Source organism: Urocitellus parryii, chromosome X (assembly GCF_045843805.1).
Source record: "Urocitellus parryii isolate mUroPar1 chromosome X, mUroPar1.hap1, whole genome shotgun sequence".
Classification (NCBI taxonomy): Eukaryota; Metazoa; Chordata; class Mammalia; order Rodentia; family Sciuridae; genus Urocitellus; species Urocitellus parryii.
Window position 1 is genome coordinate 62,701,492 of NC_135547.1, and position 20,087 is coordinate 62,721,578.

The 20,087-nt window shown below is 34.8% G+C and overlaps 1 protein-coding gene across 1 annotated transcript in view; it reads right to left on the minus strand.

The window, feature by feature from the left end:
• The window catches only part of LOC113199933 (uncharacterized), a 95,460-nt gene that overhangs the window by 66,667 nt on the left and 8,706 nt on the right, over positions 1-20,087 (minus strand). The window contains exons 3-4 of the mRNA XM_026413119.1: positions 10,332-10,523; positions 6,568-6,661 (exon numbers count right to left, since the gene is read on the minus strand). Coding sequence (XP_026268904.1) covers positions 6,568-6,661; positions 10,332-10,523 — 286 coding nt within the window. The remainder of the gene's footprint in view (positions 1-6,567; positions 6,662-10,331; positions 10,524-20,087) is intronic.

Below are 20,087 nucleotides of genomic sequence, written 5' to 3' on the forward strand. Positions count from 1 at the left end.
CTGAAAAGTCTGTAGTCTCAGTGTATTCTATTTCATCACAGGCCCTTCAGGAATTAGGACAACAGTTCAGGTTCATTCTGTAATAGTGGCTCAGCAAGAGGCTGAAATGTTGATAAATCAGGCAACAATTCCATTGCCCTCCACTGTCCCTTTGCCCACCAATTAACCTTGTTTCTTCAACAACATATTGTTAGAAAGCACATATTGGCAGAACAAAGTTTTTTTTTCAGGGCACTTGATGGGGCACTTGATTATTCTATATGCACTAATAGGCTTCTGGAATGCAAAGAACAGTATAGAACACTGCTTTTCTCCTGATAGACAGGGGACATAGAATAGATTTTACTTGCTTACTATAAGTAGTATCATAAATAATTTCTAGACTATTAATTATACTCAAGGCATTGCTCCAAGTTCCTTGTATATAATAACACATTTAATCATTTCACAACTTTACAAAGCAAGCTAATTTTAATCTCAGTTGAAAACTGAGTTTTCAGAGAGAGAGTTTAAGTAACTATTCAACAGCTGGTCAGTTCCAGGCCTCTGACTCAATAGCTCATATTTCTATAACACCATTTGCTCTATGAAATGCAAACTATGAAATAAAACCAAGTTTACCTGTAAAACTGTACCCTGATGTTAACCACAAAACTCAAAGCAAGGGAGCTTAGAATAATGTCTTTTAAATGAGAAATTTTCAAGTCCTGGGAATATTAGAGGCATGGGAAGAGAGGCACACAGTAGGCAGTTCAGATGTGCAATGTCAGTGGCTCTAGCCTCGCCTTAACAGCTGAAAGGTGAGCACTGTAAGTAATACAGGGTTCTTCTGCAGCACAGTTGTTACCTGAATATTGAGACTGAGATTGTGAACATAGGCCAGGTGTGTAAAAACCCAGGGGTGAGAAGACATTTGCCAGCAATAACATAATGCTGGTGAGAATTCTGAAGGCAGTTAGCAATATGGTTGAATACAGTGAGGAAATGAAGACATTTTTTTTTTTTTTTGATGGGGGAAAAAGAATTATCAAAATTGTGACTAGGACATCAACTTATTTTTATTTTTTATTTTGGAAGCAGGGATTAAACCCAGGGGTTCTTCACCACTGAGCCACATCCTCAGATTTTTTATTTTATTATTATTTTTTTTTTAATTTTGAGACAAGGTCTTGCTAAATTGATAAGGCTGGTGTTGAACTTGTGATCCTCCTCCCTCAGCCTCCTGAGCTGCTAGGATTACAGGTCTGAGTCCCTGCACCCAGTTTAAGACAACAAATTTTAATTCATCCCCAAATTTGTGTGTCACCAAGTGAAATAAGTTTCTCTCCCCTATCTAACTCAGAGCAAAATAAGTTATGCAATAAAATACCAGGAAACAGAAGATCAATAGATTGCTTTTGCTCAGTGTTTTAGTTGAAATTTTACAAAGAGCTGTCTCAGAAGATAAACTATGGTTGCCAAACTCAAGTATTTAAATAGCATTGGGGAAATAACTAGATGAGTTTTGAAGACAAATTTAAAATAGAAAAAGATTATTATATCATGTATGGCATTAATAACGCAGTTTTTATTTTTCAAACGTCTCTTATTATTAATTCATGTCTAAAAAATTTTATTTTGAGCCTAGAAAATGAGGGATATATTTCCTAATGATCCTTTTGATTAGGGAATCATTAATACTGGTAAAAATTCCTGATATTAAAGACATTTTTTCTCTTCTTTTTTGAAGCTTAGGGCATAAAACTCTTATATATATAGATAAGAAAACCTAGACTTTCTGTCATAATTTGAATGGAATAACTGAAAGGGTAAAGATTTCCTAAACATGAAAACATTTCAATGATGTTACAAGTTACAAGTATATATCCATTAAGTGTATTTTAATAGCATACTTGAAATTAGAAACTACAGGCATCAAACAATATATGTTGATGATATTGTAAAATATATATATATATATATATATATATATATATATATATATATATATATATGTTCATCACTAAACTTTATTATTCTCCATGGACTTAGTCTTATGAGGTTAAAAAGGTAAATAATAAGGAAATGTTTAGTTCTAACTAGATTGCTAATATATATTTAAACAGTATTCTGCCTTTTCTCTAGTGATCACAACACAGGAATGGGAATAAGCTTACCTTGATTTATGCTGATTTTAATTTTTAGCCCTTTTGTAATCAGTGGTTTGTTTTTATGGATTATAACCATAAGCATCTATTAATTATTTTATTATTTCTTTAATTTCAAATGACCAGTTATGAAATATTTTCTTTATTCTATAGGTCCCTCTTTGGTGATTAGATCATCAACATGTAAAACACATGATAATATGTAAGTTTTACACATAGTAAAATAAGACTAATGGGGAGTATTCATTCTTTATTTTTTGTGTATTCACTCATGTGCTCCAGGATTTATTTAGTTTCTTTGATGTTCCCAGTGATAATACCAAGTAATGTTGACAAGAGAATGAAAAACAACAAAATTGCAAATAATCTTCTGCTTAGACCTCTATAACAGGTATAACAGGTAACCTCTTTCCTTTAATCTTAAATGTTATCTATTTATTAAAACTCTATTATTTTAAGTACATTTGCATTTTATGAATGCTTCACTTTTATAGGTTTTGCATTTAACACTATTATACAAACTCAGGTAAGACTTTTGTGTGGAAATTCCCAATTTTCTTTTTTAAAATTTTATTGATTCTTTTTAGTTATACATGACAGTAGAATCCATTTTGACATAATTATAAAAGCATAGAATATATCTTGTTCTAATTCAGACCCCATTAGCTCTCCTTGCCCTCCCCCTAGCCTTGCTCCCTTCCTCCTACTGATCTCTCTGCAGTTTACCCATAGTTATTTTTTAAATTAATTTCTTGTGGCCATATATGATGTTGAGGTTCACTGTAGTGTGTTCATATATATATATGCATAGAAAAGTTGTGTCAGATTCACTCATCAGTGCATAATATTTCTTTCAATCATTTCTTTTAAAATTATTAAACTAATGTTTTCCATATTTTATTGTTGACCTGAAAAAGGCGAAGATAAAATACTGCAGAATAATTTTCCCTTTCCAATTACCAATGTTCCTTTTATGTATCTAGCCAAAATTTTTCTTAAAGTGAAATAAATATTGGACTATCAAAACAGTCTTGGTGGGCTGGGTCTGTAGCTCAGTAGCAAAGTGTTTGCTTAGCATGTGTATGTAAGGCACTGGGTTCTATCCTTTGCACCATATAAAAATAAACAAAAAAGGCATTCTGTCCATCTACAACTACAAAAAAAAGTCACAGTAAAATATATCTTGTCAGCCAGGCACAGTGGCACACACCTGTAATCCCAGCAGCTAGGGAGGCTGAGGAAGGAGTATTGCAAGTTCAAAGCCAACCTCAACAATTTAGTGAGGCCCAAAGCAACTCAGTTACTCAGCAAGACCCTGTCTCTAAAATTAAAAAAAAAAAAAAAAGTTAGGGATGTGGCTCCGTCTTTAAACCTGCTGGGTTCAATTCCAGATTCCAAAGTAAATAAATAAATAAAGAGTATTATTTCACCTTGCTGATTTCCATACACTTTGCATAATGGATTATCTTTTGAAAAAAAACTAATTTTATGAATTATATAAGTGACATGAGATAAGACTTTATCTATTTTAAATTCATAAAACTGCGAACTGTGACTAAAATTTACTTATAAGGTAGAATTAATGTAAATACCTAGTGATATTGCATATTGAAAAAGCAGCTATGATTTAGAGATTATCATAATTTATATTCTTATATATTGTAGAAACATATACAAGATTTAACTATTTGAATATGATATTTATAATGAGAAATTATTTGTCATGCTAATAGTCTTAACTATATATAAGAATACTTTAATTAATTAGATATTATTTTTATTTATTATCTAGGAAGAATAATTTCCTATATAGTTAATGGATAATTTAAAACTTAGCTCATCATCTGCTCCTACTTTCAATTTATTCAATTTGAAAATATAATGAAGTTAACAATTTCCTAAGTTTGTGATTATTACTGTCAAATATAGAAAATCTGATTGTTAGCCAAGGTATTTTTTTTTCTTTTTGGTGATCATTTTTCCATATTTGTTGCTCTTATTGTATGGTTTAATCTTCCTTTTTATTATCTTCAAGCAATATCAGTATTTATTTCTATACTTGTCAAAATATGCCTGTTTCCTGAGTCTCTGATAAATGTACATTCCCCCACTTCTGACATAGTTGCTTTGTATTTTCTTTCTTTTTTTTTTTAAGAGAGAGTGAGAGAGTGAGAGAGGAGAGAGAGAGAGAGATTTTTTTTTAATATTTATTTTTTAGTTTTTGGTAGACACATCATCTTTGTTGGTATGTGGTGCTGAGGATCGAACCGGGGCCGCACGCATGGCAGGCGAGCGCGCTACCGCTTGAGCCACATCCCCAGCCCTGCTTTGTATTTTCATGAGTAAAAATAGTTCAAACATGTTATACCTGGTAGAAAGGGCTGGACCATGTAAATTTGGTTTAAGAGGCAGGTAACATGCTTTGTAGAAAGTATTTATAATCAGGATAATAATCCAAAATGACAAATGTAGGCAGTGGTGAATTCTTCTCATAGGACTAAACTACACAACACACCTTCTTGTCAAAGACTCACAGAATATATTGGGGTGTGTAATTATATGATCATATCAGGACTGCAACAACTTTGAAAACTAATTTGTGGTAAATGTAAAAGTGAGAATAGGAATGAGAAGAAGAGGTAGAAAATATGTGGTCTTATCTCCACCCACTCAAATTTAATTGTCAAGACAATTAGGAAAGATTAATGTTGACTACTCAAGAATGAATTCACTCTCCTTACTAGTTCCTGGTTCTGTGTATATATGTGAGCAAGCTGAATAAAGACAATACTGATGAATTTATATGATAAACATAATTTAATTGTGTAGAAACTTGATGTGAGATTTCTAAGAAGTCATTACTTACCAAAGTCAATATTTTAAATTTATGTTTAGAACACAGTGCATCTGGACACCTTTCTAAATAGTTTAATTCAAAAGTCTCATAGTTCTCTATTAAGTTGCTAACTTATAATGCATTTCTGTTTTCTAATTCCCCAGACTTTGGAAAATAATCTGCGAGAGAAGAATGCAGTGGATTGGGAGAGTCATGATGGTTCACATGTGGCTTCCTCAATCAAGGAAATGGTCACAACTCTGAAGAGAAATTTTCCATAGTAGAAGTACTCAGACAGATGTAATAAGAACTACAGCAAACATTTAGCCACAGAAAGACTGAAATGACGAAAGGGAGAGTAACATTTGTTAACATACTCCAAGTGATGGACATTTTACATAGCTTTCCTCATAAATTTTATCCACAATTAGAATGCATATAACATTAAGTAAGGACATGATGAGAGAGGAGAAGAGAAGATGAGAAGGTCGACTTGGAGATTTAAAAACAAATTGTTGACAGAAGTAACTATGGAAACTAAGAATAAGTGAATTCTTGAAAATATTAAGGTACTTCCTATATGATAGCTTCTCTAACTCATATCACAAAACACTGGGTCATTTCAAGGGAAAAAATAGGCAGCCAAAGCCATTTGACAGTCTTAGTGATTTGAATTTTGGAGAAATGAATGATATTTACCATAGGATATTTGCCCAGAATATTTTAATCTTCATCTTGAAAAATGCTGTGTTACAGGTCCTTCATACTATAATTTAAGTCAAAATATTTATTGTTTTGACTTCTGGAAAAAAGTATCTGACCACTATCAGTTCAATAATACTTTATTTTAACCTTTACATATTTCAATGTTTACCTTGCCTTGACGTTATTAAGATGGTTCCATATACAGAACATGTAGGATTATGCTTAGGTTTGAATTCTTTAATCTCAATGGAGGTCTTACTTCCTTAAAATATAGAGATCATAATTGGTCATATTCTAGAACTTAATAACCTATAACACATGGTTTTGTGTTACCTTGTTTGTGATTTGTTTGATTTAAATTACTGTTGCTTCTGCTTCTGGTACTTGTGGTGTAATATAACACCCAGACCCTTTACACCCTATTCAGAGATGATTCTAAAGTATAGGGAATTACAGAGATTCCCCACAAGAATTTTCCTTTGGAGGGTCTGAGCTACTCTATTCAAAGGATTCAAATTCTTTTTTCCTCTTCTTCAGATATCTGGTCCTCTTTTAAGGACTTTCTCTTTGATATGTGTTTAACTTTCACCAAGGCTGCCTTTGATATCTCTTTTAACTTGATTTTACCTGGAAACAAATAATGGGCAGGAGAGATAATGATCATTCACAGTGTAATTGCCCCAGGCTTGGCCTCTACTCTTGTGTATATCCTGACATCAACCATTCCATATTTGCGTAATTTGATCTTCAGATAATACTCCATGCTATTCTCTCTGACTACTGCTTTAATCTCCAAGTTTCTTTTTATTTATCCAAGGTTTTTCTCTCTAATGTCTTCTGTAAATTTAGTTCATTTGTTAAATGGGTTTCAGTATTTACCTGGTCTTGATCAGGTTGAGGAGGCCTCAAATTAGTTTCGAAAGCATATGCAGAATTATGCTGAGGTCGAAGTCCAGACAAACTCTTCTGTTCTCTGAAATATTAAAAGGATAAAACACACAATAAAGATAGAGCAGTTGCTTAATTGTCTGTAAATCACTTGTTTAATGAACTTTTTTGACAATACAGGATGTTTGTTTGAGTTTTAAGACTGTAACCATGAGAAAGCAAAAACAATAGTTAAAATTTGTGGGAAACTTAACATGAACTGACTTTATCCAAAATTTTATTTTAAATACTTTTAAGCATAAATCAAAGTTGAAAGAATTTTACAGTGAATGCTAATATATATTCCACCATTTTTACTATACATGTTTTAAAATGTATCTGTTCATCTATTCAACCCTCGATCCATCCATCTTATTTTCATGCAATTGAAAGCTAATTTGAGACACCAGGTTATTTCAAAAGAGTTACATTATCTTCTTTGAATACTTACAAAAAGTCTAGGAGTTAATTATATTTTGAAGATGAGAAACCTGAGGCTGAGAAATTTTAAGAAAATTCCCATAAAACACATTCATGAGCCCCACTCTTAGTAGTTTGATGAATTTTACTTTATCCATTATACTAAGCAATATCCCAGAGTATGTTTGGATTCACTTTGTCAAGTAACAATTCATAGAATGATGGAGAAAATACAAAGGAGCTCAAATTATAATGTATTTAATTGAAATAAAATAAGGCAGCTCAATTTTTATTCAATAAGCGTATAAATCAGCCCAAAATTTTGGGAACACTTCTATTATCCTGATTTATAATCAAGCTTCCCATTTTGCTTCTTTTATAATATTTATTTTTTGGTTGTAGTTGGAAACAATACCTTTATTTTATTTATTTTTATGTGGTGCTGAGGATCGAACCCAGGGCCTTGCACATGCTAGATGAGCGCTCTACTGCTGAGCCACAAACCCCAGCCCTTACCTTTGCTTCTTAATGCATTTTCCCATTAATTATTTCATTTGGATCTCAAAACTATGAGAAAGTAGAATATGTATTACCTCTCTTTCTTTTTTTAAAATTTTTTTATATTTATTTTTTACTTATAGGTGGACACATATCTTTATTTTATTTTTTTTAATGTAGTGCTGAGGATCGAACCCAGGGCCTTGTACATGCTAGGTGAGTACTCTACCTCTGAGCCACAACCTCAGGCCCTCTTTTTTTCTTTTTATTGGTTCTTTTCATTGTACATGACAGTAGAATAAGTTTTGGTATATTTATACAAGCAAGGAATATATTTTATTCTAATTCAATCCCCTGTATTTCTCCTTTCCCTTCTCTCCCCCAACCCCTGCTCCTTTTCCTCTACTAATAGTTATGCTATTTACCCAGTTATTTTTTATATTTCTTGTGAATGTACATGTTGTTAAGATTAACTGTGTTATATTCATATATGTACATAGGAAAGTTATCAGATTTTTTTCTGCTCTTTCCTTTTCCCATCTCCCCGCCCTTCCCTTCATTCCCTTTTGTCTACTCCATTTTCTATTAACAAGGAAACTACCAGAGGGATCCACTCAGTCACAGCAAGTCAGTAGAAGTGAGAGAATTGGAATAAAAAAAAAACTGTTGTATAAAAAAAATGGCAGCTATTATAAAGACAAACAACAATAAGTTCTGGTGAGGATTTGGGGAAAAAGGTACACTCATACACTGTTGGTGGGACTGCAAATTGGTGCAGCCAATATGGAAAGCAGTATGGAGATTACTTGGAAAACTTGGAATGGAACCATCATTTGACCCAGCTATCCTTCTCCTCGGTCTATACCCAAAGGACTTAAAAACAGCATACTACAGGGGCACAGCCACATCAATGTTTATAGCACTACAATTCACAATCGCTAAAATGAGGAACCAACCTAGATGCCCTTCAGTAGATGAATGGATTAAAAAATGTGGCATATATACACAGTGGAATATTACTCAGCAATAAAAGAGAATAAAATCATGGCATTTGCAGGTAAACGGACAGAGTTAGAGAAGATAATGCTAAGTGAAGTTATCCAACTCCAAAAAAAACAAATGCTGAATGTTTTCTTTGATATAAGGAGGCTGATTCTCAGTGGGATAGGGAGAGGGAGCATGGGAAGAATAGACAAACTCTAGACAGGGCAGAGGGGTGGGAGGAGAAGAGACAGGGCAGGGGGTTAGCAATGATGGTGGAATGTGATGGACATCATTATCCAAAGTACACGTATGAAGACATGAATTGTTGTGAACATATTTATATATAAAAAGGGATATGAAAAATCGTGTTCTATATGTGTAATAAGAATTGTGATGCATTCCACTGACATGCATTTAAAAAATAAAAGCAATTAAAAAAAGTAAAAGAAAACTTTGCCATAGGAAAACTACAAAAACTAGTTTTAGAGTGTTTACAAGTATGTTTTCTAATTAAGATGATTCTTTACTGTCTTGGGGGGTTATAAATCTATGTCAAATGGTGATATGAAATTATGAAATTCTTCAAATTGATGTAAACCTATAAAATTAAATGTATTAGCATTTATATATATATATATCATGGTGCTTTAAAGAACATGGAATAATGGTGCGAAAGAATTATGATTTTGAAATGATGAAATGGAGTTTTTCTCTCTTCCCTTAGAGACAAATATCTAAGGCTGTTCAAACTAATGACTTTATTATAAATTGCAAGCCTATTCTTAGGCATTTGGGGCTAATAGTAACAGACACTTTAAATTTTAAATAAATATTTCAACCTGTTCTTTTAATACATAGATGGTGACATTATCTTGTCACTACTTTAAACTTGATGCCAATTTGAATTAACTGACATAAAATTTAGGATATTTTACTCTATTGGTACTTACACATCATATCTTTATCATTTTAAGGCAGTGAAAAGTAAAAAGAGTACAGTTTACTTTTAAAAAAAGAAATAAAGGGAATTAAGCAGGGCATTGCAGCTTTCAAAACACTGTTTTATCTAATTAGATTTCATAGCATACCATGGACCTAGTTCTAGTATTTAGATTTATTCCTGTGACCTTGGCCAAATTTTAGATTTCTTTGGACCTCAATAATTTTTATCAGTATTTAGTCGTATTGTTGAGAGGAATACATCGATTGTTAAATGTAAAACATTTGCAGTCCAGACTGAAACACATAATAAACCCTCAACAAATGACTGCTGCTCTCAGTATTATTCTCATCCTCTATGAGAAGTGAATAGTCATGATTATAACCATCCCTACTTTATAGATGGAGAAATTAAAGCCCAGTGAGGTGAAGAGACTTACCCAAGATAGAATTAGATTACAGAGAAATCTATTGGATTCCTCTTTCCATTTCTGTCATTGCTGCTGGGATTTGGGACTAAATAGGAAGTACTGGCACAGCAGCCTCCCTCCCCTCACCCCGATTCTGTATGAACACACATACTGCCTAGGTGGAAGGAAAGCATTGAGATAGGACAATTATTTTGGAATTACACTTGTTTTTTAGGTTTTTATTGCAGGAAAGGATTTCCCAGTTTTTGCTCTATATCTATATCATGAACAAAATATGTCTAGTTTGGCAGTGTTAATCTGAATTTGCTGGAATTTAGTTAAATGTTGATGAACATGAGAGAAAGTACCATTTGAATACTTGGTCAATGATATTATTTCTTGATTCATTTGCTGATCTCACAAGAGATTTCCCATTATTTTCAGTGGTATTTGCAAATTTCTTACCGGTTATTATCTAAATTCTTCTTCGATTTCTTTTTACAGTAGTGGATTGTCTGGATTGTCACACCAACTATTAAAGCCAATCCTATTCCAGGCAATGTTGCTACTAAAATCAGATCCAGGGTATTCCAGAGCTGGTCACATTTAGCTCCCATGAACCAATAGTTTCCCCACCGGCCTCTGAAGTTTGGACATCTAAAGATAATAGAAATAGAAAAAGCTTACAAATTAGGGGGAAAACACATTTTGTCTCCTCTGAGTGAATCCAACATTTCATTGTTATTCAACCATGAGGTTTCTCTTTAAGGCCCTCAAGAGATTTGTTGTCCCATTTTACACTTGAGCAAGCATTCTAAAAGTACAGTTTTAAACACATTGAATCAGCATGTTGAAAGCTGTCAGGATTTTCCAACCATTAGCTAATGAAGATGTGGCACTTAGTTACATCTGAAAAAGAGGTGTGTGTATGTGTGTGTGTGTGTGTGTGTGTGTGTGTGTGTGTGTGTGAGAGAGAGAGAGAGAGAGAGAGAGAGAGAGAGAGAGAGAGAGAGAGAGACCCTCAATCAGGATGGTTTTCTCAAGGATACTTTAAAAAAATATCCACATTTACCCACTGCTTATACCTTATACCTTTATTCAATGTGGATGTTCTACATCTATTATTGGGGCTATGAAAAGTTTTCAAAGAAGCTTAAGCTACCAGTTCTATAATTGCAGGCTGAGTGTCACCCCCCATCCATTCATACAGAGATGAATGCAGGTTTACATACTACTTGCCACTCTATAGCAAATGCAAGAAGAAACATGAGAAGGTGAGAATATGACTGCCCCCATTTTTGTCATGACTCCAGATTTTGCTCCTTTATTTCACAGAAAAAAATAATATATATATATACACACACACACACACACACACAGCCATGGAACTCTGCCAAGTAAAGCCAATTTGTTTCTCTGGTACACAGACTAAAAACTGGCATGGTGTATATTCACATAAAAATTTCTATAATTTGTATGAGTGTATCTTTTTCCTCACATCCCCTCCAACACTTATTATGGCTTGTATTTTTAATATATATTAGTTATTGATAGATCTTTATTTTATTTATTCATATGTGGTGCAGAGAATCGAACCCAGTGCCTCACACATGCCAGGCAAGTGCACTACCGCTGAGCCACAGCCCCAGTCCTGAGCCTCAGTCCCAGCCCATGGCTTGTATTCTTGATAACTGCCATTCTGAGTGGGGTGAGATAAAATCTTAGAGTAGTTTTGATTTGTATTTCTCTAATTACTAAAGTCATTGAGCAAATTTTTCATATATTTCATGATTGCATATATATCTTCTTCTGGTAAGTGTGTGTTCAGTTCCTTAGCCCATTTATTGGATTCTTTGTTTTTTTGGTATTAAGTTTTTCCAGTTCTTTATATATCCTGGAGATTAGCACTCTATCTGATGTGCACGTGGTAAAAATTTGCTCCCATACTGTAAGCTCTCTCTTCACCCCAATGATTGTTTCTTTTGCTGAGAATAAGCTTTTTAGTTTGAGTCCATCTCATTTATTAATTCTTGATTTATTTCTTGTGCTTTAAGAGTCTTGTTAAGGAAGTTGGGGCCTAATCTGACATGATAAAGATTTGGGCCTACATTTTTTTATATTAGGTTCAGGGTCTCTGGTTGTGATTCCTATGTCCTTGATCCACTTTGAGTTGAGTTTTGTGCATGGTGAAAGATAGAGGTTTAATTTCATTTTGCTACATATGGATTTCCAGTTTTCTCAACACCATTTATTGAAGAGGCTATCTTTTCTCCAATGTATGTTTCTGGCACCTTTGTCTAGTATGAGATAACTGTATTCATGTGGGTTGGTCTCTGTGACTTCTATTTTGTACCATTGGTCTATATATTTTGGTGCCAATGCCATACTATTTTTGTTACTGTTGCTCTATAGTATAGTTTAAGGTCTAGTGTTGTGATGCCTTCTGCTTCACTTTTCTTGCTAAGGATTTCTTTGGTTATTCTGGGTCTCTTATATTTACAAATGAATTTCATGCTTGCTTTTTCTAGTTCTATGAAGAATTCCATTGGGATTTTAATAGGGATTGCATTAAATTTGTATAACACTTTTGAGAGTATGGTCATTTTGACAATATTAACTTTGCCTGTCTAAGAGCATGGTATGTCTTTCCATATTCTAAGGTCTTCTTCAATTTCCTTCTTTAGTGTTCTGTAGTTTTCCTAGGTACATGTATCATTTCATAAATGGTGTATCTCTATCTCATTACAACCAGAGAATTGAAATGTTATGCTCCATTTGTGTACAATGAATTGAAAATGCATTCTGCTGTCATGTACAACTAAGTAGAACAAATTAAAAAAAAGGAAAAAAAAAGAAATGTCTATAATTTTTAAAGTGGGAGAATATGACTTCGCCATATCACCAATGGGAGTGACCAATGAAGAGGTTTGCTCATGTACTCCATTTAGAGATTGCTTCACTATCTCCTACAGAATTCATATGGAATTACCCAGTTGAAGAATATATGTCAGTTCCTATGTAAGCTATTTCTCGATTGTGCTGTTCCAATACATCAAGTAGTACTATTGTGGCTGACATGAAAGGACTAATTACATGATCTTTTTTTATAACCCTAATTGTCTAGGATGTTCTAAGAAAAGGCATCTACCAGCTTCAAATAGGTAGTCATATACTTAATATGATTTGACTTTTAATATGTAACAAATTGTCATTCATTTAAAGAGAGAAACCATATTTTTCAAATATAGATTATCCATACTCATGAATTTCTTCCTGGAAAAAGACTTTGAAAAACATATATTTTTTTATTTATTCTAGGAATGAGTCACAGAGAAATTGTCTATTATGCAATAATATTTAACCCATTCAACAACATTTATTGACTACTATGTGCCAATTAGTATTCCAGGCACTTATGATAAACTACTGGATAAAACAATGGTACATATTGTTAATTAGTTTACAATACAATAGAGAAGGACAAACAAAAATAAGCATAATTAGTAGTTTATACATAATGACTAAATTTAGAATTGCTATGGCATAAGGAAAATTAGGACACCATAAGGGGAATCAACAATATTGGAGGCATTGATTTTTTTTATAGTTTGAGATAAGAGCTAAATTTATTCTGCATACGAATAACCAGTTTTTCCAACTTCATTTATTGAAGAAACAATAGTTCTTTCTCCACTGTGTGTTCTTGGCACCATTGTTGAAGGTGAATTGACCACAAACACATGGATTTATTTTTGGGGTCTCCATTCCTTTCATTGTTCTAGTCTATGTTTCTATTTTCCTGCCAGTACTATGCTGTTCCTTATATCAATTAATTTATTTTACTTAGGTATATATGACAGTAGAATGCATTTTGATTCACTGTACACAATTGCAGCACAACTTTTCTCTGTACACAATGTAGAGTCACATCATATGTACAGTCATACATGTACCTAGGGTAATGATGTCTATCTCATTCCACCATCTTTACTGCCCCCATGCCCCCTCCACACCTTTGCCCAATCAAAGCTCCTCCATTTTTCACATGTCCCCCACTACTATGGATCAGCAGCCACTTATCAGAGACGAAACTCAGCCTTTGGTTTTGGGAATTGGCTTACTTTGATTAGCATGATATCCTCCAACTCCATCTATTTACCTGCAAATGTCATAATTTTATTCTCTTTTAATGCTGAGTAATATTCCATTGTATATATATATATATATATATATATATATATATATATATCTCACAGTTACTTTATCCATTAATCTATTGAAGGGCATCTAGGTTGCTTCTACAGTTTAGCTATTGTGAATTGAGCTGCTATAAACATTGATGTGGGTGTGTTACAATATTATGCTGCTTTTAAGTCCTTTGGGTATAGACCAAGGAGTGGGATAGCTGGGTCAAATGGTGGTTCCATTCCAAGTTTTTCTAAGGAATCTCCATACTGCTTTCCAGATTGGTTGCACCGATTTGCAGTCCCAACAGAAATGTATAAGTGTGCCTTTTCCCCACATCCCCACCAGCAGTTATTGTAGTCTGTTTTCTTAATAGCTCCCTTCCTGACTGGAGTGAGATGAAATCTTAGAGTAGTTTTGATTTGCATTTCTCTAATTGCTAGAGATGTTGAACATTTTTTCATATATGTTGATTGAATGTATATCTTCTTCTGAGAAGTATTTGTTCAGTTCTTTAGCCCATTTATTGATTGGGTTGTTTGTTTGGTATTAAGTTTTTCCAGTTCTTTATATATTCTGGAGACTAGTGCTCTATCTGATGTGAGTGTGGCAAAAATTTACTCCCAAAATGTAGGTTCTCTCTTTACCTTATTGTTTCTTTTGCTGAGAAGAAACTTTTTAGTTTGAATCCATCCCATTTATTAATTCTTGATTTTATTTCTTGCACTTTAGAAGTCTTGTTAAAGAAGTTGGGTTCTAATCTGACTATGCCGTTTTGATTGGTATAGGTTTGTAGTAAATTTTGAAGTCAGGTAGTATGATATCTCCAGCTTTGTTCTTTTTTGCTCAAGATTACTTTGGCTATTGGGTTTCCATATGAATTTCAGATTTTTTTATATTTCTGGGAGAAATTTCATTGGGATTTTGAATTGAAAGTAGACTGTAGGCTAAAAGATCTTTTTCCATGGAGAAACAAGGAGAAAGATCACAAAGATATTCAGTAATCTAGGCAAGAGATGATGACAGCTTTGGGCAGGATGAGAGCAGTGAAGATGGAGATGAGAAGTGGTTGATTTCTGTTATCTTTTTAAAGATAACCAATAGGATTTACTGAGGAACAGTAAGTGGCCAGGCATGAAAAAGGAAGAATGATTATTAAGTTGTCTATCTTCAAATATACTTTCAATTTGGCTTTTTTAACTTTTTTATTTGGAACATCTGTGTGTTCATGTGTGTACGTGTGTGTATGTATGTGTGAGAGATCTGTGTGTCATATCATGGATAGTGGTGGTGGTATATGTGTCTTTGGTAAATTTAAGAAATGTTATTAAAATATTTTAAGATTTTAAAATGATTATGTCATATAGTTTGATATATTTAATCCTGATTTATTAATGTCTAACTCTGATTGATAATGTTAAAACAACTGATCCAAACAATATATTAAATATATTTAGTAATAAAAATTATCCCTTGTCACTATGTAGACTGTATGGGTCTAGCTTGACAAGATTGCAGCCAACTTGAGCAGCCACCATGATTGCTCCAGATTAATCTTATTTTTTCCTACATAGTTTCCTAGTAAACTATAATTAGGCAAAACTGTTAGAGTGGTATGGTGAATTTTACAACTGAACTCTGACTCCTGGAATGTGTCTGAGTATGTATATTAGCTTAAGATGAACCATGTACATCCAATTCAAATAAGGTCATTTTTGTCTAACCTATGCCCCTCCTTCTGATCCAAATTGAGTGGATCCACTTGGTCTTGCCGCAGACCAGGTCCATGGTTCTGTCATTAAGTCCCCCAATGCATTTCACTTTATGCAATCTGAGATTTGTTTTTCTCTCTTTCCTCGGTCTCAGGTCACCTTGTATCCAGTATTCACATATAAGAACTGGGTTATTTTGGAAGAATTGGCAACCCAGTGAGGAAGAATATGAAATGGGAAAGGGGATGAAAGCATCTGTATGAGAAGTTCCAAGTTGGTCACATAATTCCTTTGGATGAGGAGTATCTCATATTAAATATCTGCAGCCTTCTGCATGAGTACAGGGATACCTCAACTGGGTTCAGAGCATCTGTTTGTTCAATGTCACTTATCCTAACCTGAAAAGAAAGGGTACTTTCTTTCCACTGCAGTGGGATGGTCATTATTTTGGGCAGTCATTTGGCCATCTATATAGAGCTCAATTTTTCATATCTCTGGTTGTGTACAAAGTATATTCACACCATTTGTGTTTTCATACATGTAATAAAATAAATATATTTTATTACTAAATATATTTAATATATGGTTTGGCCAGATGATAGTGAATAAAATATAAATAGACAAGTTACAACGTGAAAGAGAAATGCATCTCTCTTCCTCTTAGTCTATAACCTGGCCGAGAAAAAGAAAAAACAAAATTGAAACCCCAGCTTGTCCCTTGTGTAATAGGAGGAAGAATTGGAATAGTAAATAGGTGAGAGATGTTATCTCAAGATCAGAAGGAGATGCAAAGAATTCCAATCCCTGGGAGAAGGAGGTTGAGGAAGAATCTGACTTTGAAGTAAAAGAGGAGAGGTACTCCTCCTCCTGCCTGTGAGCTTTGATTTTTTCTTGACCATTAATGCAACACAAAGCAAAAGCACAGCATATGCAGTTGTGGGGTGGGGGGATCTCCAATTCAAGAAACTATAACTGTCCAGAATAATACTATGCTACAGAATTGCTAGATATTGCAAACATTTCTAAACCACTACATTGTGTGTGACTGCCCAGAAAATGAGACTGTAACATAGAAGGGTATAGCATTTCTCAGACAGGAAATGAATTTGATAATGAGAAATACTGCCACCACACTCTTCCACGATGATATTCTTCCTCATCTCAGACTCCAAGGAATGCAACTTGCTCTCCATGGACTGAGATTTCTGAAACCATGAGCCCCCAAATAAACTTTTCCTCCTCACCTTGTCAAGTCTTTCTGGTCACAGAGGTTAAAAACCTGACTAGATATGGATATTCCTTGGAAAACCTGGAATGGCACTACCTTTTGACCCAGCTATCCCACTCCTAGGTCTATACCCAAAGGACTTAAAAGCAGCATACTATAGGTACACAGCCACATCAGTGTTTACAGCAGCACAATTCACAATAGCTAAACTGTGGAACCAATCTATATGCCTTTCAGTTGATGAATGGATAAAGAAAGTGTGGCACATATACACAATGGAATATTACTCAGCAATAAAAGATAATAAAATCGTAGTATTTGCAAGTGAGTGGAAGGAGTTGGAAAATAAAATGCTAAGTGAAGTTAGTCAATCAAAAAAAAAAACGGCAAAAAAACAAATGCCAAATGTTTTCTCTGATGTAAGGAGGTTGATTGATAATGGGGTTGGGAGGGGGAGCATGGGAGGATTAGATGAACTCTAGATAGGACAAAGGGGTGGGAGGGGAAGGGAGGGGGCATGGGGGAAGAAAAATGGTTGAATGAGATGGACATCATTACCCTAATAAGTACATGTATGAAAACACGAATGGTGTGAATATACTTAGTATACAACCAGAGATACAAAACATTGTGCTCTATATGTGAAAGTAAATCAAGGAACCGGGAGGCAGGCGATTGAGGAATGAAAGATGGAGACCAGGCAGAGATACACATGAGAGTTTATTTGTCACCTCTCACAAATAAAAGTACATCTCTCTATAGATGAGAGGGGCAAAACAGGCATGGGGGTCGGGACTTTTATGGGGTAGGCTCAGAGATTAGAGCTGGGCAGATTAGAACATCAATAAAAGTGTTGACATTAAAGAAGGAGTACCCTATTGGTAATTGAAAGAGGCCATTCATGTTATGTTCTGGCAAAAAAAAAAAAAAAAAAAAAAAAAAACTTGTCTATGTTTTGCCCTTTTCCTGAGACATTCTTAAGACTTAAATCAGCCTTAGCTCACTTTGAAAGTGATAGACTCTTAATATGGCAGAAGAAATTTCTAAGCAGCATAGTGTTTAGGCATGGCATAGATATTGCTAGTGGCTTTTAGCCAAGTTTATTGTGATATTCAGGAGCAGAAAGATTTGAATAATTGGACTTGAAAGGTGGGGCTAAGGGAGTTGCAGTTATTAGAGATATTATTGCCACTAAAGAAATTTTAAAGACTTTGCCCAGAGACAATAAGAAAGATGTCTTGAGTGTATCTTAGGAATTCTCAAGACCAAGTCCACCTCAGGCTCAAGGGAGTGAACACAAAATTCTCTTGACAAGAGACCATTGGGGTGTCTGGCTTGCACAGGATGGCCTAGGAAGTTGTTTCACCATGTTCAGCTATCCAGACACTCAGAGGCTACTGAAGTCACAGTTCCTGGAGGCCTGGTTACTGCTAGAAATGGCTGGAGACTTTGGTGGCAACCATGTAGTGCTGGTTCAGCAGGATGCGGGTTGCTAGAGATAGGGGTCATGGAGGCTTCCACTGAGATTTCAAAGGAATGCCTGGGAGGCCAGGCAAAGTGCAGCAGGGTCAGAGTTCCTGCAGGCAGCCCTGCAGGCAGATAGGGAGATGAATGGAAATATGAGGAGGAAGCTGAAGGTACTGTGGAAATCCCCAAGATTAAGAAATTGTAGTACAGTAGAACATCTGCCAAGAAATGCTGCAGAAATCAATCAGAAACAAGCCATCAGAAAGGTCAGGTATGTGGAAACAAGTAAAACAGTAAGGGCAGAGCTACACAAGCCCTTTGGAAAGAACATTAAGGTGCCTTGTGCTCCAGATTCTGAACATGAAAATACAGGAATTGTTTGCTCAGCTGGATTTTGGTCTTGCTTTGTCCCATGCCTTAATTCTATGCTCCTACAACTCCTTGTCGCATGGAAATGTTTACTACGTGCCTTTATATATAGGATATATGTAACTTACTTTTGATTTTTACAGGGCTCACACTGAGAGTTTGCCTTGAATCTCAGTGAATCTTTGGACTTTGACTTTTGGAAAATCTTGCAACTGTTGACATTAATGGGGACTCTTGGAAATGGAGTAAATGTATTTTGCACTGTGAGATGGTCATGAGCTTTTGGGGGCCATGAGTGGAATGTTATGATTTGGATGTTAGGTATACACCAAAAGCTCATATGTGAGACAATGAAAAAAAGCTTAGAGGTAAAATGATTGGTTTACGGAAGCCTTAACACAATCAGTGAATTAATCCCCTTGTAGGGATTAACTGAGTGGTAACTGAAGGCAGGTACTTGTGACTGGAAGAGGTTGGTCAATGGGGCCATGCCCTTGGTGCATATATTCTGTATAAGGTGAGTGGAGTTTCTCTCTGCTTCTTGAATGTCATCTCTTGAGTTAGTTTGCTCCATGAAACTCTTCTGCCATGGTGTTCTGCCTCATCTAGGGTCCCGAGGAATGGAGCCCTATCTATGGTCTTCTGAAACCATGAGCCTGGAAATAAATTTTTTCTCCTCTAATTATTCTTGTCAGCTCTTTTTGGTCACAGTGGAGAAAAGGCTGACTAAAACATTAAGTGGTAAAGGTTACATTCTGTCACAGGACACAGTACAATGTGTACTCACCTATATCAGATAAAATAGGCTGGCAATCTTAATATTCAAGGCCCTGGACTATCCATGCAATTTGTAGGGTTGGTGGTCTGGTGAGGTAAGGCCAATTTTACTATTAGCACCATGGCAGATTAAGTGCAGACTCTCCCCATTCCCTGACAAAAATGTACAGGTTTTTGTCAGACTCCTGGACTATTGGCAGACCTCACCTATCTCAATTCTTCACCTATCTCAATGGCTACACCTAGATGTGCCAATGTAGTTAGATGTCATTTATATAGCGGATGGTATGAGTTGGGCTCTCTGGCAAAGACAACAAAGATAAAAGCTACCACTAAGTTTTTGGTCACAGCTCTGGAAAGGAGCTGACACTAGATGTACACCTTTAAAACAGCAGTTTCTAGCAGTGCACAATGCCACTACAGATGGAGCTACTGATCAAATTTTCTCTGGTGATAGAGAAAACTTTTGGATGGCCTACATTA